Source organism: Salvia hispanica, chromosome 1 (assembly GCF_029641045.1).
Source record: "Salvia hispanica isolate PSC_SH4W2 chromosome 1, Shi_PSC_v1, whole genome shotgun sequence".
NCBI lineage: Eukaryota > Viridiplantae > Streptophyta > Magnoliopsida > Lamiales > Lamiaceae > Salvia > Salvia hispanica.
In genome coordinates this window covers 6,237,890-6,262,673 of record NC_142692.1, presented here as the reverse complement: position 1 = coordinate 6,262,673, position 24,784 = coordinate 6,237,890, and the positions used below count along the sequence as shown (strand labels likewise).

General features: G+C 36.1%; 4 protein-coding genes across 6 annotated transcripts; 1 reads left to right on the top strand and 3 right to left on the bottom strand.

Moving 5' to 3' along the window:
• Positions 1-1,924: 1,924 nt before the first annotated feature.
• Positions 1,925-5,874, bottom strand: LOC125223742 (putative pectin methyltransferase QUA3). The gene is made up of 7 exons (XM_048127025.2): positions 4,978-5,874; positions 3,928-4,131; positions 3,641-3,851; positions 3,305-3,566; positions 2,777-3,151; positions 2,532-2,627; positions 1,925-2,351 (listed from the first exon to the last, which is right to left on the bottom strand). Exons 1-7 carry the CDS (start codon positions 5,398-5,400, stop codon positions 2,132-2,134), a joined length of 1,791 nt encoding a protein of 596 aa, XP_047982982.1. The 5' UTR covers positions 5,401-5,874; the 3' UTR covers positions 1,925-2,131.
• Positions 5,875-6,356: 482 nt separating this feature from the next.
• Positions 6,357-9,350, bottom strand: LOC125217559 (COP9 signalosome complex subunit 1-like). Of its 2 annotated transcripts, XM_048119076.2 has the most exons (6): positions 8,864-9,348; positions 8,036-8,356; positions 7,529-7,645; positions 7,338-7,423; positions 6,907-7,141; positions 6,357-6,798 (listed from the first exon to the last, which is right to left on the bottom strand). In XM_048119076.2, the coding sequence occupies exons 1-6, from the start codon at positions 9,263-9,265 to the stop codon at positions 6,622-6,624; spliced, it is 1,338 nt and encodes a 445-aa protein (XP_047975033.1). In that variant the 5' UTR covers positions 9,266-9,348; the 3' UTR covers positions 6,357-6,621. The 2 variants fall into 2 exon arrangements, with proteins under 2 accessions (XP_047975033.1, XP_088918603.1); XM_089062477.1 differs by having other exon boundaries at positions 6,357-7,141; positions 8,864-9,350.
• Positions 9,351-9,992: 642 nt separating this feature from the next.
• On the bottom strand, positions 9,993-11,951 carry LOC125218377 (F-box protein PP2-A13). 2 transcript variants are annotated; one of them, XM_089066944.1, is made up of 4 exons: positions 11,687-11,951; positions 11,279-11,622; positions 11,034-11,152; positions 9,993-10,634 (listed from the first exon to the last, which is right to left on the bottom strand). In XM_089066944.1, exons 2-4 carry the CDS (start codon positions 11,588-11,590, stop codon positions 10,178-10,180), a joined length of 888 nt encoding a protein of 295 aa, XP_088923070.1. In that variant the 5' UTR covers positions 11,591-11,622; positions 11,687-11,951; the 3' UTR covers positions 9,993-10,177. The 2 variants fall into 2 exon arrangements, with proteins under 2 accessions (XP_088923070.1, XP_047975988.1); XM_048120031.2 differs by lacking the exon at positions 11,687-11,951 and having other exon boundaries at positions 11,279-11,675.
• Positions 11,952-20,564: 8,613 nt separating this feature from the next.
• LOC125224080 (putative methyltransferase PMT15) lies at positions 20,565-24,569 on the top strand. Its single transcript, XM_048127426.2, has 6 exons — positions 20,565-21,511; positions 22,636-22,846; positions 22,937-23,234; positions 23,339-23,731; positions 23,809-23,886; positions 23,985-24,569. The coding sequence occupies exons 1-6, from the start codon at positions 20,837-20,839 to the stop codon at positions 24,205-24,207; spliced, it is 1,878 nt and encodes a 625-aa protein (XP_047983383.1). The 5' UTR covers positions 20,565-20,836; the 3' UTR covers positions 24,208-24,569.
• Positions 24,570-24,784: the final 215 nt, after the last annotated feature.

The window sequence follows — 24,784 nt, the reverse complement described above, 5'->3', positions numbered from 1 at the left end:
TGTAAAGATGAAACCAATCAAATGATTTTAAGGCTACTAAATGGCCACATTATAGTCATCTACACAAGATCGGATTAGAAAATACCGATATTTTATCAAGGTTGGACATAAAATTTTCTGACATGGAATGAGATGAGAGAAAAGAAAAGTGAAAAAGGTATGATTTAGGTATTGCAATATTGTCAATCACAGATAATAAAATGCGTGGAAAAATGAAAAAAAAAATATTTTTAAAAAATCTTGCGATAAGATAATAATAAAATCAGTTAAAATTAAACCAAAATTATATGCAAATCCATTTATTATGGACAGCCACAATGTGGCTCTAAAATATCTAAAGTAAAAGAAAAATGTCTTGGTTACATAATATAGATTACCCATTAATGTCCTATTAGATATTTTTAAGGGTAATTATGTAAAATACACAATATATATTTGGATAAATATAGTATTTATTTATTAGATATTAAAATATTCAGGAATAATTAATCAGATTATCTTACGTTTAATCGATTCGATGTCCATCCGAAACTTTTCTTAATTTATAATATTGCCAAAGTAATAAGCTATTTTTTTTTATAAAAAAAGGGTATACACAATTTATCTGCTAATGTGCCTAGCTTATTTCTTTCTTTTATACAGCAAACTGACATTTGGTTACGAATGTAACGCTCGTTCCTTTTGCTGATAGATCTAAAAAGCTCAAATAAGCGTATCAACAAAAGTAAATAGAAAATAACTTGATATATGTAATTGATATATTATTTACTACTACTATTTACCAGCGATAGAATCGGTTAACCGTCAATTTTTTTTACATAAATAAAAACTAAAGCAACAAACCGATTTTTTAAAATTAGACAAAATTAATAACAACCGGCTAGTTCCATTAATCATATAATTCAATATTGTGTTTTTAGACTTACAAATTATTTTGCATGTCTGATTAGTTAAAATAAAGTCTAGAGCAATCCAAATTATACAAATATTTATTTGACTCCGAGTTAGAAAAATGATTAGTAGTAGCATGTTTCTGAATCCCAAGCAAAGTGTAGGGTTGTGAAGTAAATGTAGGTCATAGTCTGGGCAGATGAACCTCACCATAGAGGTGGGGGCTGTGTTCAATGAGATAGAGAGAGAGAGCATTAATGGGTGATCATTAAATATGCAGTGTTTATAAGATAGTTCTAGCTATATTGTGATTCAAATACCAAAGAAATAAAATTATAGAAACTAACTTTCAAGAATATATGAACAATGTTGTGAAACACAACCAAGCTCTTAGTACTGAAAATGCACAAATTCATCATATTGATCTAAGCATGTAGTAGTATCAACTGACAAGTCTAGGATACTAATCTAATCCCCTCTACGTCCGCTGCCGCACATGAATTTTAATGCAAAATTAGTAAAATAAGAGAGAGAAAAAAAGTTCAAATTCTAGCGAAGAATCAATCAACACACATGTGATTGCAAAATTAGTAAAATACGAGAAATAGATAGAAAAAAATGTACAAATATTGGTAGTGAAGAACGAGACTTACCCACTACCGTTTGTGACAAGTAGTGTAGTTCAATGATATTTAGAGTTAATTAGGGTTGATGGTCACATGGTGCAACCCACATTAAGTAAGCCTATCCTAATCAACCAAACCAGTCAATCTAATTAAAATAAAAACATCTAAATCTTGTCATCTATATCTACTAAGTAGTTCTAACTAGCTAGCCACATCTTGACTCAAATAATGGACCATTATTATCAAAGGGGAAATAGTGCTACAAGTATTATTTTCATAATGTGGCGTAGCATTTATTTAAATGTATATGACATTGAACAACAAAAATCTTGAATTGACCATCATCATACATTTAAAGCCATCTAGTGCTACAAAACTAAAGCTTAAGGCAATCCGCAGTCACAATGTAATGGAATGAGACATAATAAATTTGAACTTCCAACAATTTTACAGACTTCCTAATGTAAAAGGGTCATCATAGATTTTCATTTTTTTACATTCAACGTCGTGCTATAGGTGCAAGTGAAATATATGCGAGAGCGCTACACGATTCATTGCCAAGAACCGTCGCTGTATCAAAAATTTGAAACCAAAGCTACACAAGAGTACCTACCTTACAATGGACCAGCACGCTTCCACAATTTCTTTGTTGCTACCAATACTTTCTCCCTCTGATGTGAGTCGGGTTCTTTGTCATGTACGGAGACCCTCCATCTCATGGCACGAGAAATTCGCTCCATTTTGTCAATCACTTCGGGTGAATCTCTAATGATAACTGTGCCTTCAGGGCGCAGTATTCTGTCGATTTCCACCATAAGATCTACAAGGTTACACCTGCAATGATAAAGTTGTTTGAGATCAAACACGGAAAAAGGGAGACTTCTATCTTTCGACACAAACATTGAGTCAAGTAACTCAATTGCACTACTACAGCAATGTAAACGGAAGATTTTCTCAAATGATGGAGTGACTTGAATCGTCAGAAGTTTGACACAAAAAAGAACGACAAAATACCTGGTCTTTCCGGAATTGGGATCTTTAACAAGATTCTCGATATCATCAACATGAATCAAATCATAAGTACGAGGATACGTTGAGAAGGGCTCACACCTACAAGCATCAGAAAGAAACGAGTAAACAATATCAGTTAAATACATAACACTTTCAAGACATAATAAGGGTATGGATTTAACACTAGATACGAAGATGAACACAGTATGAATGATAGAGAATAACGAGCAAATGTGGCTTCCACGCACCAATCATGGAAAACTCCTATAAGTCCTCGATCATAAATGACATCAAGGGTTGAAGGCTTGCGAGCGGGGACAACATTCATTACCCAAACAGGATCAGATATTATGGCTGCTGCAAAGCCTCCAAAGAATGCATTCATATCCATGACATTTCGTATTGATGGAGTTCCCAGTTTTATGTTTAAGGAATTTTTGTAGTAAGCAACCCTTCTTGCCCATCTACGCTTGTCGGCCTCAAACACATCCATTCCATTTTTCATGACACTAGCCCTCGAAGGAGCTGTTGTCAGTCTCTCCGGCCATTTTGGAATTGCTCCAACCGCGTATTCTCCCTTAACAGAAGAAGTCCTGCTAATACATTTCTTCAACTTGGTGTACCTGCAAATTAATAACGTTAAATCCGTTTAGCAACAGCACATCAATAACATAGTGACTAAGTCCACCTCCGTATATATATGATATATCAAAGGTGGTGCGACAGATGAAGGTTTTCGAAGGAATAATAACAAGCAGCTTCTGATGCATAATTACCACGAAAAACTTGGGTCATCAGATTCATCACACAAGTTGAGCCCAAATATATTCAGGTTGGGATGACACGAATCCCCAATCGGTTTTTTCCAGATGGCAGTGTTCCCATCTACAACTTTCAGCTCATAACACAAAGATCTGGCAACTTCTTGCAGCTCGGCCCATTCCTTATCTTGTTTGGCCCACTGAACAGGGGGTCCAGATATTACTAGGTAGCCTCCTGGTCGAAGTAACCGATCAACTTCAAGAAAATATGTAGCATCTGCACAGGTACAAGTGATATGCGTTAGGGAACAGTGATATATATATTACGAGACCATTAGGAAGAAGACTTACTATATGCAGTGAAAGGTATCAAACATCGAGAACAGTGGACCAAATCAAAAGAAAACCCAGAAAATGGAAGTCTACGTGTGCCAAGCATGGCAACAAAAGTTGGCACTCCTCTCTCCAACGCGAACTGTATCTGTGCTTTATGTGAATCTCTCGGGGCAAAGGAAAGAGGTAACATGCCTTCAGAAAGCATGTATCCGCCAAAACTAGCAACCTAGAAAACGAGACAAATTTTTCAAGACTTGTATCCAGTAATAAGTGTTACAAGGAAACATGGAAGGGATCCCTACCCCACACCCCATATCGAGAGCTGTTCTCAGAGTTCCCCCAGCTATAGGAATATACTGTTTCAGCTTTTCGATATATTGTTCAGCTCCATCAGGAAACATCGTACCACCACCAGGAAATATGAAATACGGACCTTCCCTCTTCATCCATCCCTGGTGGCCTTTCCTATCTGCTATTTTATTGTAAGGCATGTTATCATGCCATATCTGCACACAAAACACAAAAGCTAATGATCACGAGACCAAGCAACCCTTCAACTTGCAGTAAATCCTGTCATTGCATCCCTAGATGCACAAATGCATACACTAATCAACACTAAGGCTGTGCAACTGAACACATATAAAAGCAGACACATCCGACATATATCAACTATTAAAACAGTTACTACACTTGAGATAAACCTCAGTTCATTCCAAGAACTAAATAAACACTCTCATCATGTTGAAGCTCAAGCAAATGAGTCAACAGAAAAGCCACATATTGATATCTCCTTGTACGATTAACAACCAATTTTCTAAAATCAATGCCAATTCCCAAATCCTATCTGCAATTTTATTACTCAGTAAGGCATGCTATCATGCCAAATCTGCATATAAACACAAAGCTATTGATCACACGAGACGAAGCAAGCCTTCAATTGCTTCTAGCAGACTGAGTAGTGAATCTAGAAGAGATTTCTCAATAGGAATAGAAGTACTTCATCACCAAAAACAACAGCAGCTACCACTGCATTATATCTCTGGAGTGGCATTACTAGATGCAAAAATGCATACACTAATCGACCCTATGGCTGCAACTGAGCACATATATATCAACCATTAAAACAGTAACAACATGCGAGATTAACTTCAGTTCATTCCAAGAACTAAATAAACATCCTCATCATGTTGAAGCTCAAACACATAAGTTTTACAAAAAAATCCACATATTTATACCTCCCTACATGATCAACAAGCTAAAGCAAACTTCTAAAATCAATGCCAATTCCACATCCCACTCAAACTACACAAGGAACAATTACAAAATTGAAAACAGAATTAAAATTAGTTAACCTTATGCAAACTCTCCGGCCACTGCACAGGAACCTTGTAGCCATCCGGCGGCGGGATCAAACAGAGCGGCGTCTCCTCAGGGCGAGGGCAATGCCGCTCCCTGTAGAAATTCATATCCCTGCTGAGCTGGCTGTTGATCCTGGGATCCTCACACGGCATGTGATCCACCATATCGGCGGGGCAAGCATCGATCGCCACCGCCTGGCGGCCGTGCTCCACCAGCGCCACCAGCCGGCCGCGGTGGCGCGGATCCGAGCGCAGCAGCGTCTGGCGCCCCGAGGCCGCGAGCGAGTCGCCCAGCGGAGAGAAGACGAGGAAGAAGAAGAGCAGAAGCGCGGCAAAGAAGGCGGCAACGATGGCATCGAGCAGCCGCCATTGGCGCCCGTGGCGGTTCTTGGAAGACGCGAGATTGAAGAGGCCCATGTGCTGAATTCACACTCAAATGTAGCGCAGATGCTTCAAGATCTCATCTTTACACTAAACATACACGCAGTGTGGTGGAGTGTCAGTGGGTGTGAGTATTTCTTGAAGATCTGAATTGGCTGTCGCGATGCAAGGTCGGTGTTTTGCAATATCCTTTTTCTTATTAATTGCCTACTCAGGAATTAGGATTGGAAATGGTGCAACAGGATTAATTAACAACAAAAGAGTGTAATTGAAGATTAAATAATGGCAGCCGTTTCTGTTATGCTATCTAGTATACTATCTACATATAATAAAAAAATTATGTTGGATCTAGAGATATCATATGAAATGATAATAATAATCATAGTCTCGCTACTAAATTTTGTGTAATCTTTTGTTTACATTGTTACCAATCTCAAGTTTAAATAAAAAAAAGATAAATATAGAAAAAGTAGTAGTAGTAATTTTTTGATGAACACTCAGTAACCGAGGAAACGAAGGTGGGACACGAAGCTAGAGCAAAGAGACGATGATGTCTATTTCATCCAAGGATAGCGCACAGCTTTGCAGAGCATCTAAATGGTGGGATTTTTTTTGATGTATGGACGTAATTGTTTGGCTGAAAAAAAATAATTAGACACCACTCAACAGTCTTCTTTCATTCTCAGATGTATGGATGTTTTTCAAGCTAGTTGAGAAGAAAGTGATGCAATTCCACATTCTCTGATGAAAGAACGTACCTAGACTCTTTCCAATTTTCCATGGAAGTGATTATGTGATCTTGTTTTAACTTAGTTTGCATTGATTGATAAAAGTTTTTCCTTGCTTTAGGCGTACCATTAATTAATTGATCGGAAGAGTAATTTTTTATCTTAAATTTCAGATTATTGTTTATCACCATATAGTAGCATTAATATTTTTTGCACCAGTTAACATCGGTAAACACCAAATAGCCATGGAAGAAAGAGACCAAATTGAGTAACACCTCAGACTATGAACAGAGAATCTACAATGATTACAAATCAAATTGCTCTAAACTTCGAAGTTGAAAATTTTCAAGAAATCAATGTGGTTTGCACAAGCTCCCATGGCTTTTAATTCCCATTTTATCAAAAGCATAATATGATTGAAGCAAATCGTTCGCTATAGAAGATTCAACGATGTCAATAGTCCTCTTCCAAGCTTCAAATTTTCAACCTCCATCGAAGTAGCAGCTATCCCTTTCACACAGACCCCAGCTTAATATTTCCGCGGTCCCTTAAGGTTGTAATCATGTTTGATGAGGTTTGCTCTCAAAAGCATTGCTCTGAGTTCACGATCAAATTCATTGCCAGTCTGCAGGGCGCGCTGGAACGTCCCATTCCTCTGATCAGCATGCCGAGCATAAAGAATCTTGTTATGAGAGTCAATCCGAGCCTGCAGGATCATGCCAGTAGATGTCACACACGCATAAGAAACATGTTTACCATAGAGTGACAAAAATGAAGCTATGTATTTACACAAGCAGCGGATGCAAATGATTACCTGTATCTGGTCATTAGTGATCAGGGCCTCAAGTTCTTTCTCCAGGCCCGTAACACTTGTATTGAAGGCATTTGCCATCATATTAAGGTCCACAGAGACGAAAGGAAGTGTGTACTGAATCAGTGCCTTGTTACGTATTTGCTCGTATAGAGTTTCCACGTGATCATGTAAATGGATATCAAGCAACAAGTTTGTCTTGAGATTTCCTAGATATTCCAGACAGGAAGCATAATGGCTGCACAGTAAAACAAAATACCTCAAGTCAAACAAGGAACTAGAGATGCAGGTTCATACAGCTTATTATTTTTATTTAGTTCTTTCATGATGAATCACTGCAGAGCTAGGGGTTTTATAAAAATTGTTTTATCTATCTTTTTATCTCAGGGACCTAGTTTATGTTTGTCATGGTGTGATCAACGCAAACTCAGTACCTAGTATAGAAATCATTAATGAGCTCCCTTATCTCGGGTACCAATTCCAAGAAATTCCGGAAATTAGTGTTATCGATGACTTTGCTCTGGCAAAAAGAAACAATTCAAGCGGTAAGAATTTACATGTTACAAACTCCCTAAATCACAGAAAATGACCACTTAAGAACAATAAAAACAAGGTAAAAGCTTGCCTTCAGTTCTGATCGGTCAAAGCTTGCGAGTGCACAGAGAGTACCGTATGTTGCAACATCTTGGGGTGCAATTATTTCAGTGTAGTTGTTCCCAAGTTCTGGGCCAACTTCCAGGAACTGCAGATATCATTTAAATATTCAAGGGAAAATATATGCAGCAACAACAATGATACTCTCAAATCTAAAGCACCATATAGGGTGTTGTATATTTCAATAAACTAAATGACTTCAAATCAATAGTATTAAGAGATGAATATCAACCATGTATATCTCTAATTCTCTATCACATTTAAGAGATGGATCTTTAGTAGTTATATCTCTAATTCTCTATCACATTTCAACCATCGGTGGTATGTCTCTATAGAGATTCTACCTATAACAAAGTTAGCAGCCAGCCAGCCAACACAAATTTTCTGCTCTTTCCACATTGCATGCTTAACCACAGCAAACAATATATTCACTGGTGAGACAAAATGATTCTTGAAACATAATATTTCTTAGACAAACCTTTCGAGCAGCAAGCTTATATTTTTTCCCTTCAAGGTGAGACAATCCAGCAGCACAACGTAGTTTTGCAATTGTAACAGGATCCAAGCCATCCACAGCTTGCTCAGCCTTTCCAACGTAACTTGTAACATGAGTAAACTGACCCATCTCAATGCTAACCAGAATTGCATTTAGACACATATGAATTATATGTTTCGAGGTTGTGCAGTAGTCACGTGTGCGGACATAATTTTTAAATGCTTCACCAAGCCTGCCGTGTGCATAAAAGAAATCCCCAAAATCATTGTGCCCCATCCGAATGCTCTCCTTGATTAAATTTGTCTGCAAAAGATAAAATTAGAATAAGGGTGCTAAGCAGAACAAAAAAAGGACTGCTAATAACTTAGCTACCAGAAGTTGGAAAATTTGACATCATTATTTTACTATCAAGAAGAGTTTCAGAAAGCTGAATATTCAAGTGTAAATCAATCAACAAATCAGAAACATTAAGCACTATCAAGAGTTAGGAGCAAGTTCAGCAGTCTATTACTCTAATTATATTGAGAAGATGAACAAATTACCCAAAACCATTAGCAAATTCCACCTTCCAAAGCCAGACAATGTTTCCTTAACTTATTCCCTTTTCAATTTTCCTTACAGCTAGTTTTCCAGAAACCCACCCTAAACCCTAAAACTAACTATTCTACAGTTTGCAAATAAAACCAACGATCACAACTTAAATTGTAAAATCATGGTAAACTTCACACAAGATTGCAAAATTCAATCGACAGTACAGCAGTAAATTAAAGATTAACAACATAAAATGATAAAAGAGCGTAGACAGTCTACCCTGTAAGCATTGAGTTCATTTTCAAGCTTCTCCTTTCTCGACTCGGCCCGTCGGTCCACGGCATCAGCCCAGGCATCATCCAGGCCGTAATTCGGGCCCAATCTTCCATTGATCTTCCCGACAACTTCTCTGAAGAGCTGCGTGTCCTCGCCCTTCTTGATCTCGTCGTACGCCATCCGCAGAGCCTCCAGCTCCATCGAAGGGGCGCCGCATTTATCCGCGATGAAGAGGAGGCGCGTAGTCTTCGTGCGGCCTGTATAGAGCGCGGCATAGGCCTCGATGTCGAGTTGCTCGCCGCTGATGATGGGGCGGTGGCGCTGCGAATCGCTTTCATCCCGGCCGTTGGCGTGGATCTCTTCGTCCCCGATAACAGCTCCCGCAGCATTATCTTCCGGTTCCATTGCGAGAGCAGTAGTAACAGTAGCTGGCGTAATCTAGGGTTTCTGTTGATACTCTTCTTCCCTCTTCCTTTCGCTTTGCTGTTTTCTTGTGTATGCGTGCGCGTGCAGCATAAATGGGCTTCGCACGTGTAGATACATGGGCTTTTCCAATGGGCCTGATTATAAATATTTTGCCAAATTACTTTCGTTAAATTAGAAAATTTGTTTAAATGTCGTAGTAACACTATTTGTTGTTGATAAAAGGATGACTAATGTAAATGTACTTTTTTAAATCATTTTCCACTATATATTTTAAAACCGTGCTAAGTTAAAAGGATTTAATTAATTGTGGATGGAGGGAGTAATAAAATTTCTAGTATCTAGCTTATGTTACTACTCCAATTTGCAATGAAATATAATGCAAATTTTATTTCATACACCTTAAGGGGATGCTTGAAGGCACTTTTCAAAGTATTTAAATTTGATTTTATCTTAATAATATGGTGTAATAATGTAATCTTTGATTGAAAGAGTGGGTTGCATGTCCAACTCAATCTAATTTGTATTCAGCACTCCTCCTATAGAAGTTCGAGTTCGATTTCTCGTACCGTTCTCCAAGTCATGCGAATTTCAAGACATTCCAATATACAATTTCTGAACAAAACTTCATCAATAATCCTTGACATTTGCAACACACACTATGTTGCTTCCAAATCTCAATTCATCTCCTCAACAATTGGAACAAGACTCAAAAGAACCAGAGACCAAAAACCTTAATCTTGTCAAAAAAGTAACATCAGACTTCCTGAATATACACACAAGATGCATCCAACTACCACCAAAAATGGCAAGAATCACAGAACACACATGAAAAAATTGCAGATATATACATCTCAAATTCCTACCAATCACCTCTAATTCTATCATCACTCATCAGCAACCAACAAAAGGCTTCCTACATGCTTCGCCATCCACAGAGAGGACCTCCTTCCCTAAACTACTCGGACGTATCAGCACAGAGTCCACACACAGGCCACCTTTGGTGTGTGTGCAATCAATCTGAGTGAGGGAGAACTTGACCTTGGTCGATGAGTTTGGGTCCTCAACAACAAATTCCCCAACGTGGTAGTTGGCCCAGTTTCCTAAGTTTTCGATCATGCAGCGGGTGACTGCACGATGGCCATTCTGCGTTGTCAACTGGAACTGTGCTGGCTTGAGGTCCCAGCCATGCACATTGTCGTGATTGTAGACACGGCGGCCTAGCCTCTTACCGACTTTCCCAAGGTGTAATCGGAAGAAGAGGCTGTATGTCCCTTTGGGGAGCTGGAAGTCGAGCTCCCCATCCACTTGCAGCCACCAGATTTGCTGAAGGTATGCCACTGTTTGGAATCTGCAGCAATTAAGAATGGCAAATGATATCAAGGTTGGTTTACATATGATCGACACATACACATTCACATCATCAACACATTTCCAGATAGATAGTTCAGAATTGGATGCTCTCTCCCATTAACAACACTATGTAATCAATTTCCAGAAAGATAGTAGAGACATATTTTCAGAATTGGATGCTCTCTCTCTCACACACACACAGACACACACGTCTAACATTAGCTCAGAGTTGGATACTCTCCTCCACTAATAACAGAATATAACCAACAAATTGACAAGAAAAAGGTTGCATAGACATCAAGAAATGAATTGTGCCATAACAAGGTATAGATGCTTCCTGCCCTCTCTCACACACACACAAACACACAAACACACATAGACGAGAAGGAAAAGTCACCTAGATTCATCAGTTGGAATATGATTCCAATACCGCCGATCATCAATTCCGGTTATCGCCATAGCCTTGGAAGAAATTGCCAAACAGACCCCTCCACTTCTCTTATCAATCCACACTTCCTGTCCCACAAACACAAAATATCCATAAAAATCCCAACTTTACAACACCCATAACTGAAACCCACAATAAATCCTACTAAATCGAAATCAATTCTCAAAACAAAAGGAAGCAAAACGCTCACACACCTTCGTGCCACCATCGAAGGTGATGGGCCTGCACAGCCGGGCGTAGATGTCCATCTTCCTCTTGTCCCGTAGAGCCGGATCAGGCAGCTTGGACAGAATATACTCAAAATTGGAGGGCAATTTAGGAACCCAGATAAAATCGGCCGTCGACGCGGCCCGGAAAGCCCGATTAATACGGGCCATCTTGGCGATCTCGGGCGGGTCGAGGTAGGAGAGCACTAGGGCGACACATGATTCCGGTATATCCTCCAATCTGGGCCTCGATCTCGGGCCTTCGGGCTCTTCCGCCGTAGAAGAAGCGTTCGCGCCCATTTCGGTGGCCGGAAATTTCAGAAATTGGGGCTCTGTATGTAGAGAGAGATGATGAGTAAAGAGCTTCAATGAGAAAAGTGAGAGTTATTTATATACGTGGAAAATGCAACTGTGGAGAATTCAATTGAAAAATCGTTGATGGATTGCGTGTGTCCGGCTTTTCTCCTTATGCTTTCCCTCCAGTTCCACTCTCTACAGTTTCACCTTTTTTAACACTAGTTTGGAGTTGGGACAACATCAACCAGGTGGGATAAAATCACAAACAATAAATTAATATGATGAGAAAAGCTTAAAAAAGAAATTTCTGATCAGATTTTAAAAAATATATTTAAATAAAAAATCGAATAAAAATAATAAAGCGCGGATCCGTCGCGAACGACAAGTTATAACGTGCCATCTCGGCGTATGCCTCCCCAGATTTGGATCTCATGTTGTGGCAAGGTGGCACGACGGGCTACGTGTCTTCTTATGCTCTTAGTGCCTCAATAAGTGGTCAAATTAATTTAAATTAAATTTGTTGATTTGTTTCATGTACGTATTGATAAATGAAAAGTACTTAACTAATAAATATTTAGAAAGGAAGTATAGCATAAAAATATTGATTTAGATTTGCTAAAAGTGGATAAACCATCGATCCTATCCCCAAAGACCCCACTATCAAATCTAATAATTGAGTGGAGAATAAATGTTTTAATAAAACCAACGCACAATATGGATGCTATATTTCTAGAAATTCACATGAAAACTTACTCATTTTGAAATTATTTTAAACATTTGCAGTACTTACAAGAGTTCGTCAAAATCCAGCTCAAATTATGGTACATGAAATTAACTCGTTTCTATCTAACTGTTTTAAGTGTTTATAACCTTTATTCTATTTTCAAGCATCGATTTTTAAAAATGTTGAAACTGTGGCTTTGCTTTTATCTGTACAAATCGTTGTCAATAAAATTAACAATCATATCTTGACTTGAGAATAAAAGCTGGTGAAAAATGTTAATTGAGGAAATAATTTTGTGAAACTAATAATTAAAATACTTATTTAGTCAATTGGTACAACATGGACCATAGATTAATTTTGAAAAATAAATACAGGAAAGCTCAGACGTGTTGACCGACTTGCATAGTAATCAAAAATCATCAATTGATTGATTTTTTTCAAAAAAAAGAATAATACAAAAGTTTTTTGGTATATTAACATATATATGGTGGGGTAATATATTAGCTCTTATCTTATTGTAGTGCAGTCGTTCTCCATATATTTTCATTTATATATACGTAAATAAATAAATGATTGTATGCGATTGCTTTTTGCTTAATTCATACACACGAAAAATAATCCAAATATGGTGTGAGCCTTATCCACATTCACAAAATTCTAATGGCCTCTACAAGTTTGATAGCTACATAATGAGAAATGATTATGTGTCGCATCTTTCCCTTTCCACTATACACTTTTCCATTAATTTTTGAATAAAAATGAGTCATCGTCGCATTAATAAACTCCCAAGTAACTATTTTATGCCTTAATCATAGCGTCAAATCACTTTACCACCATAAACAAATGCAATCCATGTTTAATATAGTGATAGTGTTACAAAATACCATGGACTAGTTGATGATTGGTCATTATAAAATTACTAAGCCACCTTAATTAGTTACAAATGCGTTATTCTTCCCATTGTACCTTGTGATAGCCTCCAAATACATATATCAAAAGCTCATAATAATTTTACTAATCTAAATACGCTTCAAAAAGTGTGGTTTTGACTTTTGACTAAACTATAATATTAATATATGTACATATTCGCGTATACATAAAATGATAAAATCATCATAAGAGCCGATTCATGTTATACCAACAGATAGGGTCATGAAATTTAAAACAAATTAAATCATGGGTATTTTAATTTAATTTAATTTATTGATAACAATAATTAGTGATTGCTGAGTCAGCAGAGCCTCTTCGGCCACAAATGTTTTAGGTTAATCCAAGTACACGTCGGATAATGTCAGCATATACACATTTTCTAATATTTTATTATGTGTGTGAAAAGAGAAATCCCAGTTTTTGGTGGCACTTGAAACAAATATTTTCATTGTTAGGACTTAGGTGTGTTAGCAAAATATTAATAATTCGAATAATGAGGTGGTTTCTTGTGGGCACTCTGAAATCAGCATTAATGAATTCATTACAATTTATTATATTTTGACTAATTATAACTATGTATTATTAGGTGGAGCCTTTGGTGCACGGAAGTGTTTTCCCGAATAATTGGACCGAATCAATTTGATGTATTAAACTTGGTTCATATTATTTATAATTATCATCATTTTTCCTTTATATTTTGAATTTTCCATTCGATTCAAATTAGTCTTTTTAAAATTAAAAAACAAAAAAATCTTAATTATGTACTATATATAATTTGGTTTCCATATTTCAAACCTAATACTACTATATGTAATAATTAAAATTGTAATTTTGGATATTTCAGCTGTTTTGGCTTGGTCTAGATTTAATTATAAGAAATTTGGATGGTTGGATCCAGATATTCTAATATTTTAATTGCACAGATTGATATTCTTTCAGAATTTAGAATTTAATTAGATTGTTTAAACGTAGCAACCAATATAAATGTACACATCACAGCAGGCCTAACTTTTTTATTTTATTCCTCTCGTCAACAGGCAAAAAATATCAATTTAGACTTTCATATAACATGTAAATTTGATGATCATATCATAATTACATAATATACAATGTACAAAAAATTCAGAAAAAAATACTAACGAATAATACACGTTAAACAGCGATCACAATATACGCTCATAACTACCTGTAATAGAGTAATAATCTGGGCCTTACTCTCAATTCTCATCAACTATTAATTGGGCCGTAAAATTGGACTACGAGTTAGCACATAGCTTACCCAAAATAGGTTGGGCCTAATAAATATGATGATACGGAGTAAATTATTAGGGTTTACATTTTTTATTTTTTATTTATCTTGCATTCCTTTAAAATGTCAAGAAAATATTAACAATAAATTTAAGTACATGGGATTCGGCGCCATAAATTCACATGAACTAGACCAACTTTTTTCACCCCAGAATCTAACTTGAAATTTTGTGAAAACTACAAAATAACCGTGGTTTTATAATATAGAAAGATAAAAACATAATAAATTCAAGACTAAAATTAATCTCGTACATTTGCTATTTTTTTTATTTTTTTATTTTTTTATTTTATACATTGAGTGTGTTACTTTTAGGTACCAAACAATATGTTTTAGTTAATGTTTTAACGGTTCTGTTAAAATTTATCGATCAACCATTATTAAGTCCAAGATACATTTTCACAAAAAACCTATGTGGTCATACACATTATAAGTTTGTCAGATTTTGGTTCTAAACAATGTGTTTTGGTCTATATTTAATTCATCAATTAGGTCAAAATGTGGTTGATCGTTAACCTTTTAACGGATTCGTTATATATAGATCAAAATATACTGTTTAAAACTAAAAGATAACACACAAAAAGTGTAGGACCAAAAAGTTTTTTTGAACAAATATAATAAACCAACTATAGACTATAGTCTAAAAAAATATTATAAACATCAAATCTGTAGGAATTGGTGAAATATAATGCGTAAAAGGAATACACATTTGATACACGAATATGGGAATTTGGATTTCCAAGGGGACTTTTTAACGTGACACATCATTTTATAATACTGCTATTTATATGATCGATACTTTGGCAAAGAAAAGGTGGAATATGCGTAAGGCTAAGGTACAACACGACAATGCATGCTCTACAAAAAATCTACAACACACAGAGTACTCTAATAAAACTGAAAGAATAATCTCAACTATTTATTTTGGGACATAGAAAGAGACGTGGGAATATCGTTTGCATATGTAATATCAATTTATCACCATATTGATTTAGTATATATTTAGTTTGTACGTAGTTGCAATGTTGTCGGAATTTTTTACTAATTAATGTTTGTTTGAGTAGTACATACGTGGTCCTTAATGACGTTGGGATTTTAATTTATGTTATCCTACATCGACCCATGGCACCGAATACATACGAAACACAACTCAATTATCTGGATAATGTAATTTTCTTTATTTTAAGGGGTTGAGTCATTCGTAGAGATTAATGTGAATGTGACAAAAAAAAAAATTATTATTATTATCTTTTAACTTACATCCCTTTTTTTATATCTTATGACCATAATTTTGTGAATAGATGGTGCTCAGAATTCCATATCACTCTTCATCCAATTCTTATATACACACAAAGAGAGAAGAGAAATATCTTAGTGCATACTTATGTGAACACCATTTCGTTTAGCCTGTGCTGACTTTAGTTTTTCCATTTTATCTACTATTTAGTTTGATTATATGACAACATAAAAACAATCATGGATGGCATTGACTTTATAAATACAATAAAACAAAACTTGGTTTGTCAATTTTCTTTACAATTTCAATTTTTTCTAATTAAAATTTGAATAATATTAAAAACACTAGCTAGTAAGTCATTGGCTTAATTTTCTACAAGATCTAGAGATGGGGAAATTGTAGTCCAGTAGCTAGATGGAGTTCAAGTTTATATATTTTGTGTAAATTCTTAGGAGTGGTATAATCCAATTTATGGAGTAATTTTTAAATAAGATTATGTGATCTGAAGAATTATTATTATATTGGGTGCACATGGTGCAGGTAGGTTTGTGTTGAACCTAACATAGCTAACCTTTTTAGGCAACAGAAATCTACTTTGAATTCTGCAACCAATTATTGTGTGCTAATTACTCCCTGACAGTTTTAACAGTTTCTTCTCTCTCCTATTATAAAAAGACAGCATTTGACTTTAATTTTCGATATTTAATTGACTATAATAAATTAAACTTTGTTCATGTTACTAGTTCTTGATTATTTTTTTTCTCCACAGAAACGAATATTACAGTATAATCGTGATGATTAGTGACTTCAATTATTTTGTCGAGTAAATGTTTAGCGTCGCTATTTAATTCTTAAAAGTTAATTACACTTCATAAACAAAGCCAAAAAGTCAAATGAACATAATAAAAAAAAATTATGTATTGTTTCAATCTATTGTGAGTAGTAACCATTGGTAGATCAATGTCATAAGTTGGATGAAGGGTCAATGAACTAGTTATCAATAATTTTGAATTTAAAAAAAATTATTTTGATAATTTTATTTATTTATATATTTTAAAAAAATATTATTGAATTAAATAATTTGAGAATTATGTGGTACTATCTCCTATTGTAACATAAATCAATGTTAATTCTCTATATTTTTTGTTATTCCTCGTTGGTAAAAAATTAATACCTAGAAATTGCATAAAAACAAGACCTTTTTGAGACTTGATAAATTCATGGCTAATTTGAGTATAAGTGTTTCGATTAAGGAAAATCTTATCGAAGAAACTGTTAAATGTCTTGGAGCTCAGCACGAAATGTTGATTCAGTCACATTTTAACTATGATCAACTTTATCCTTTAATACTAAAATTGTGAGAACTCCTAATAAACAATACTACAATGGCATCTTTTGGACTCTTTTTTTTTTGTTTTAAAAAAAAAGTATTTTGGACTCTTTTTGGACTAGAGTATTCCTGATAAATTAACTAACCACCATTTAGATTATTTATTTGGGAGTATTGGCTGTCACCCACATAAACAATAGTGAAGTCAAATACATCTAACCACTTACAAAGAAAGTAAACAACCACCTCAATTGTAGATCGATCAATCAAGACTCGACTTTTAATCAAAATCCATCTAAAGGCTAATACTAGATAGCAACTAGTGAAAAGTTATGGGTTAAAACTAGTGAAAGCAACTATTGAAAGTTGTGGAATTTAAATCAAATCCATCTAAAGCCTAGCTCTAGAAAGCAACTAGTGCAAGTTTATCACATGGCATTTCAAGAAAATGGTTAAAATTATACGTGACTTTCGCATGGGATGCTACTATCGTCCTCATATGGAATGTCGTGGGTTAAAAAGGGTGATCTAATTTAGTGTTTCTCACATTTTTACTTTAGGGGCAAACATGAATGGTTTTAGATTTTCTTTGAACACCATTACACCATGTGATTTGTTTTATGGAGATGGAGTGTTTTAATTGACGTTTACTTTGGAGACGTATTCGTAAAAGAATCGATCATACGGACTAAATTTAAATTTCATCAATATCTTTAATTTAATTAACTTAAATCATCGTGTAAATTTGTAACAATCCAACTATATCAACATAAGTCTTTTCAGTAAGCTTTGTCCCCACTTACACATTCTATGAGGGTCATTCATATTAGAATTGCCCCAATTACACTACAAAAAACTTAAGTACTTTTTAGGGACACAAAAATTGAGACGCAATTATTAGTGTTTGAAAATTTTCATAAGTAACCATAATTTAGAACGCAAAAGACAATGTCTCTAAGTTGAAGACAAAGTATCTTAATCTTTCGCCTTTTCTGGACACTTCTATTTGTGTCCCCTAATTTTAGTTGGGACACTAACAATAAGAACACTTTATAAGGCATTGGTACTTGGTGGTATAATTAGCACACAAATTAGCGCCCTTAAGAGCATTAAAAAGTGTCTTTATCCGATTGTTTTTGTTGTTGTGCAAGCTAGAGCTCTTATAATGTCGACGTCATAAAAGAAAACACATCTTGTTAGTACAAGTAGAACCTATCAAATTTGTCCAGCTTTCATCAAATATGTAGTCTTACACCTGCATATAATAATAATCCCACTTAATTAAATGTGTTTTGATCCATTTATGTAGCCCTTCACTCTATAAGTAGGAGTCGCTCCTTGTCCGTGCATATACACCGACATTCATTCCATAGGATGGAGGGCTTATAATATTTTACTATTGACTTGTAAATTGTGTAAGAACCATGTATTTAGACCAATACACTAATATTTTGTTTAGTTGTACTATTTAATTAAATATCTCTACTTTATTATTACAAGAAGACTTAGCTTTTATTAAAGAAAATCTCATATTTCATGTATTTAAAATAGTAAAAAAAATGAGAATTTAAGAAAAAAATTAGAAAATATTAAAAGTTCATGTATTTAGATAATAAAATGCTATAGGAGTATTAATTTGTCACATTTCACCACATAATTGGTAATATGTTAACTGTACTCCACATTAATCTTAATTAGAGCGGAATTGTTTGTTAGTGAAAAAATAAATAAATAAATCAAAGTTAATATATTTATATTCAAAAATAAAAGTTTAGGACATGCTAGAAAATTTTAAAAGTTTTGTATATTTACATGCAAATAACCCTAAATTTAACAAAATGTAAATTGCAAAACTTATGCAATAGCCTTTTCTTAATTTAAAAGATCCAAAATTCAAGTGGAAATATCTAATTTTGCACGTCCTTTTTCTCCCTTTGTGGTCTAATTAGCTACCCATTAACAGTTGTTAGTGTTTTTCTTCCCTGCATTAATTTAATTTTAAAAGCGTAGTTAATTTTGATGCGCCAGCCTATCTATATAATTGTTGTGACATAACGTAGAAACATTAAATTCATAATTGTGTGTACTACCGCAAATATAATGATCATCGATAATAAACATTAATTATGCATGCCCAATGAACGATGTGATAGCAACTTGTTTGGTATGACACGGTTGAGTGGCAAAATAAATAAATTTAAACTGAATTTGATTCATTTTTATTGATGTGTAAGTATGTTTTTTTTTAATTTCCTTACAATTTAACCCCTATTGGAATCTTTGTATGGTGTAAGCGTATAGACTATAGTTTTGTTTTTCTTATCAATTAATGGTAGAGGCGCGCTGGTGTGAGCGCCCTCGGTGAACGCCTGGTTTAGACCCGAATAATCCATCTTTTATAAATGATATTTTTTAATTTATTAACACAATCACTTTTATAATATACTACTACTCCTACTATATAATAACAATAACTTTTTTTTAATATAATAACAATAAATTTTAGTCTGGAGTAATTATTTTGATTCATAATAACAATAATTTTTTTTTCAATAAAACAGATGGCCAAGCCATTTGGTATATCCGTATATGTGAAAAAAGAGTAATGGAGTAATAAAAATTAAAAGTAACATTTGATTTTCTTCCATTTTAATTTCTCGATATTAACGCGGTTAAGATTGATTAAATCGACTAAATCGATAAGTATTGACTGAGATAATACTAAATATGGGACTTAAAGTTAAAGAATGGCAAAACATTTTTTAAATTTGGAAAATTCAATAATTTAAAAGGGTTTATTCAATGCGAGGCCAAGGAAGGGAAACAAAAAACTTCGGGTAAGATATTGTTCAAAAATAAAAAGTTTTTGTTCCATTTAATTAATCAAAGAATATCTATTAAAGTTAATCAAATCGCTCATACTAAATGTAAAATTCCAACAATATTGAATACAAAAATTTTCACACTTTATATATGTCAACCTCAATATCATTAGAATGAAATCTTAGTTTTATTTCCTACCATCATTGGACTTGTATTTGACCTATTTTACCAATACATGCACATACATTTAAGTTCAAAATACAATTAATCAAGAAGAAATGAGTTTCAAAGTATAAAATTCACTAAATCTATTAAAACGTAACGTGTCCAATAATAGTCTATATACAATAAATTTGTCCTATACAATTTGACGATTGAACCCAATTCAATGCAGCATAATTAGATGCATTTGACAAGCTAATCCAGTAAAATATCTCGAATAGATTGAAACAATTCAATAATTTTAATGGAAGTAACTCAATTACATTAATTGCCAATAAATTCGAATTCGATTTCGAAAATAATTTCACAGAATCAAAGGGCCTAAGAAAACACAGACACTGAGACACGTATATATTATTATTATTATTATTATTATTATAGAAGGTAAGAATTCATTAAACCAGGAAACTCTTGAATTTCTTCTCTTTCAACACCATAAATTTTTCCTTCCATTTTTGAGCCTCCCTTTAATTACAGAATCACGGGGGAGCGTCGGCGCGTGTTGCCCCACCGCCTCCCCGTTATATATATCTCTCTTCCAAATCAACAGATTTGATGTGGAAACAAAAAGTTAAACATCAATTTCAATATAAATAGAGATAGAGAGAGAGTGGCGTCGTTTCTTGATTAATTGATTCCAATTTGTGTTGAGGTTGGTGGAAGGAAGGAGAGAAAAAATGGCGACATGGGGCAGCCTCACTCACTACCTTTCCTTGAAAACCAAGAAAACCAGCCTCTACCTGATGGCCGCAACCACCGTCCTCTGCTCCCTCTTCTACCTCATCGGAATCTGGCAGCACGACGGCGCCGCCGCTGCCCTCCTCCCCTCCGCCGCATGCACCACCACCGCCGCGCCCTCCTCCGTCCCCGCCGCCGCGTCGTCGGAGCTCGACTTCACCCCGCACCACACGGCGGAGCTGCTCGTGCCGCTGTCCTCAGCGGCGCGTGCGGCGCACCTCCCGCCGTGCGAGGCGGGGCTCTCCGAGTACACGCCCTGCCACGACACGCAGCGGTCGCTGCGGTTCGACCGGGAGATGCTGGCGTACCGCGAGCGCCACTGCCCCGAGGCGGGGGAGGCGCTGCGGTGCCGGATTCCGGCGCCGCATGGCTATACGACGCCGTTCCGGTGGCCCGAAAGCCGGGACGAGGTGTGGTACGCTAACGTGCCGCACAAGCACCTCACGGTCGAGAAGGCGGGCCAGAATTGGGTCCGCTTCCACGGCGACCGCTTCAAGTTCCCCGGCGGCGGCACCATGTTCCCCCGCGGCGCCGATGCCTATATCGATGACATCGGAAAATTGATCAACCTCGCCGATGGCTCGATCAGAACCGCCATTGATACTGGTTGTGGGGTAAGTATTTCTAATATTAGTATTTTTTGATTAAATTTGATGGTTTAAATTATTTTTCTAATTTTTAACGAAAGTCAAATTTGTGATAAGAACTAAGATAAAGATGATGAATGCGGACAATTACTGGAAGGGTGCAGAATTTTCCCTTTTTCTTTTTTTACTTATCTGATTATATCATCCCATCCTTGTTTTTTGTGGACAATTATATTTTAGAGTTTTGATTTTGGGGATTTTCTACTTTACGTGATAGTATAATCTTGCAACGTGAATAATTGAAAAGAGAGTTGGTTGGGTCAGAAATTAGGCATGACTTTTTTTTATTTATTTGAATAAATTTGGCGATTTGATTGCTTGTGATATGTCAACTTGTTCACCGATGTATCACTCAGGTTTAGAATATGCTGTCACGTTAGAGATGTCTAGGCTAGTTATTGTGAATTTAATTTTCAAAACAGACCTTTGACTAATTATATATGGAGTATTTTTTGGTAGTAGTTTGTTAATACTATTTATTAGAATTTGCTAGTAGCTATTGTTAGCAAATTAGATTAAAGGAACAGAGAAAGTTGGTATGAATCCCTTTTCAATGCGTGTATAATTAATTTGAAGAATCAGACAGATATTTGGTGCCTAAAAGTGGGTATATAAGCTAAAAATTGGTCACAATTTTCTTCATTTACACTCCAAGAATATATATGATTTTATGGAGAAATCAATAATTTAGAGAAGAACAAGGAATTTTGGAAAGTAACGACGAGCTATGCTATATTGGTAACATATCTCTTGGAATAGCAAACGTCGCATTTTCCATCTTATTTTAGGGGTGGTAGATTGCATATATTGGTCATAGATAGTGACGCACTGAATATATTTTTGGTGGAATTCTTCAAATTTAGGCCCAAAATGATTGAGCAGCAATAAAGTGGCTTCTATTTCTAACATTATAGATGTAGCCTCCTAATAATTCTCGTGTTGCAATTAATCAATTAAATTGCATTTTGAAGTTGCCGTTTGAATTGATTTTTTGATTGTGAAAGCAACACGGTTAATTTGATGATATGATACTATTGTCTAAGTAATATTCGAGGCGGTGGTGAGATTCGAACCTAACGCTCATTTTGTAGGTCGCGAGTTGGGGAGCGTACTTGCTCTCTCGGAACATCCTCCCAGTGTCCTTTGCGCCAAAAGACACACACGAAGCGCAGGTCCAGTTTGCCCTCGAACGGGGTGTCCCGGCCCTAATTGGGATCATGGCGACCGAGAGGTTGCCATACCCTTCTAGGGCATTCGACATTGCTCATTGCTCGCGATGCCTCATCCCGTGGGGACAGTATGGTAAAAACTCACTCACTCATCCGCTCCAACTTAATCTCGTATAAACTCGAACGACACCTATTTAACCGCGTTTGAATCGTTGTTGAGCAGATGGCCTCTACTTGATCGAAGTCGATAGGATTCTACGGCCCGGAGGCTACTGGATCCTCTCTGGACCGCCCATCAACTGGGAGAATCACTGGAAGGGATGGAACAGAACACGGGACGACCTCGACACAGAGCAGAGGGGGATCGAACGGGTTGCTAAGAGCCTATGTTGGAAGAAATTGGTGCAGAGGAATGACCTTTCTATTTGGCAGAAGGCGACTAATCACATGCATTGTAAAAAGAACAGGAAAATCTTCAAGAAACCTCAATTTTGCCAGAGCAACAATCCTGATCAAGCTTGGTAAATCAAGAATCTTCACCTTTTTTCATCTGTTTATGTAAATGTATGAGTAATTATCATCACAAATCATGATGTCCAATTTTGTCCTTCTTTTTCTTTCTCAGGGGCACTAAGATGGAAGCCTGCCTGACCCCTCTGCCCGATGTTTCGGACATCAAGGAGGTATCGGGAGGCCCTGTGGCCCGTTGGCCGGAGAGGCTGACAGCCGTTCCCCCAAGGATCCGGAGTGGAAGCATCGAGGGTGTAACAGGAGAGACATTTGAGAAAGATACCGAACTTTGGAAGAGTAGAGTTGCACATTATAAGGCTCTTGATTTTCAGCTAGCTGAGAAGGGGAGGTATAGGAACTTGCTTGACATGAATGCTGGATTGGGAGGCTTTGCGGCTGCTCTAGTCGACGACCCCGTGTGGGTGATGAACGTGGTCCCTAACGAGGCTGATACCAACACGCTCGGGGTCATCTTCGAGCGCGGGTTAATCGGGACCTACCAAAATTGGTATGTCTAAACATCACATAAAAAATTGGCAAATGTTTTTTTGTTCATTTTCAATAGTCCTAAGTTTTCATCAACAGGTGTGAAGCAATGTCTACTTATCCAAGAACATATGATTTCATTCATGCAAATGGCTTATTCACATTGTATAAGGGCAGGTAAATATCAAATACCGTACTTGCCAAAACTGACCGGCCCGGGCCAAGAGTAGGACACTCTCATGGGACTAATGTGTGTGACATGTTTTATTTTTCAGATGTGAAATTGAGGACATTCTGTTGGAGATGGACCGGATCCTCCGGCCTCAGGGCAGTGTGATCATACGTGATGATGTGGACGTTTTGGTGGGCGTGAAGAGTGTGGTGGATGGGATGCAATGGGAGAGCAGGATGACTGATCATGAAGGAGGGCCTCATGTGAGGGAGAAGCTGCTCATTGCGACCAAGCAGTATTGGACTGCACCAGCTAGTCAAGAGTAAAACCAATCAAGAAACGACATTGTTTGACGTCGTCTTCTTAAGAAAAAAAGATTTGAAGATGAGGGGCGGCTACGGTGTTTTCGACTGACCTTAGGCCCTCCTGGCGGTTTGGGAGGGGCGGTCGCTCCTTTCCACCTCCTAAATCCGCCACAGCTGGCTACAAACATTGCACCATAGCATATTTCTAACCTTTTTTCTCATCCCTTGATTTTTTGTTTCTTTTCTTATGTTGATAGTTATTAGGAGTAATTATTTTGGTTTAATTGCTGGAACGACAAAAAAAAGGTTACTCAAATTTATAGTTCTCACATGGTTCTGAACAAAAAATTGACTTATTTTAAGAATCATGTCGAAATTCTAAATTTAACATCTTATATTTTATTTTCACTAATTATTAGTGATTTTCACACCATAATCTGCCGTCGTATTAAGCTATTTGTTAAATATCATAAAATGCTTCAACTAGCGAGCTGGGACTGAGATAGATAATATAGTACAGTAACAAAAATCCGCAGCACAACCTTATTACAATCTGTAAAGTTAGTCGTATTAAAAAAATTAAAGCGACAAATGTTAC

Coding starts and splice junctions, on each gene's coding strand:
- LOC125223742 (XM_048127025.2), bottom strand. CDS start 5,400: ATGGGCCTCTTCAATCTCGCGTCTTCCAAGAACCGCCACGGGCGCCAA. Junction 3,852..3,927: donor CTCTCGATATGGGGTGTGGG/GTAGGGATCCCT, acceptor CTCGTTTTCTAG/GTTGCTAGTTTTGGCGGATA. Junction 2,352..2,531: donor CCCAATTCCGGAAAGACCAG/GTATTTTGTCGT, acceptor TTATCATTGCAG/GTGTAACCTTGTAGATCTTA.
- LOC125217559 (XM_089062477.1), bottom strand. CDS start 9,265: ATGGAACCGGAAGATAATGCTGCGGGAGCTGTTATCGGGGACGAAGAG. Junction 8,357..8,863: donor ATGAACTCAATGCTTACAGG/GTAGACTGTCTA, acceptor TATCTTTTGCAG/ACAAATTTAATCAAGGAGAG. Junction 7,646..8,035: donor ATAAGCTTGCTGCTCGAAAG/GTTTGTCTAAGA, acceptor TGATATCTGCAG/TTCCTGGAAGTTGGCCCAGA.
- LOC125218377 (XM_089066944.1), bottom strand. CDS start 11,590: ATGGGCGCGAACGCTTCTTCTACGGCGGAAGAGCCCGAAGGCCCGAGA. Junction 11,153..11,278: donor CCTTCGATGGTGGCACGAAG/GTGTGTGAGCGT, acceptor TTTGTGGGACAG/GAAGTGTGGATTGATAAGAG. Junction 10,635..11,033: donor ATTCCAACTGATGAATCTAG/GTGACTTTTCCT, acceptor TAATTGCTGCAG/ATTCCAAACAGTGGCATACC.
- LOC125224080 (XM_048127426.2), top strand. CDS start 20,837: ATGGCGACATGGGGCAGCCTCACTCACTACCTTTCCTTGAAAACCAAG. Junction 23,235..23,338: donor AACAATCCTGATCAAGCTTG/GTAAATCAAGAA, acceptor TTTCTTTCTCAG/GGGCACTAAGATGGAAGCCT. Junction 23,732..23,808: donor ATCGGGACCTACCAAAATTG/GTATGTCTAAAC, acceptor TTTCATCAACAG/GTGTGAAGCAATGTCTACTT.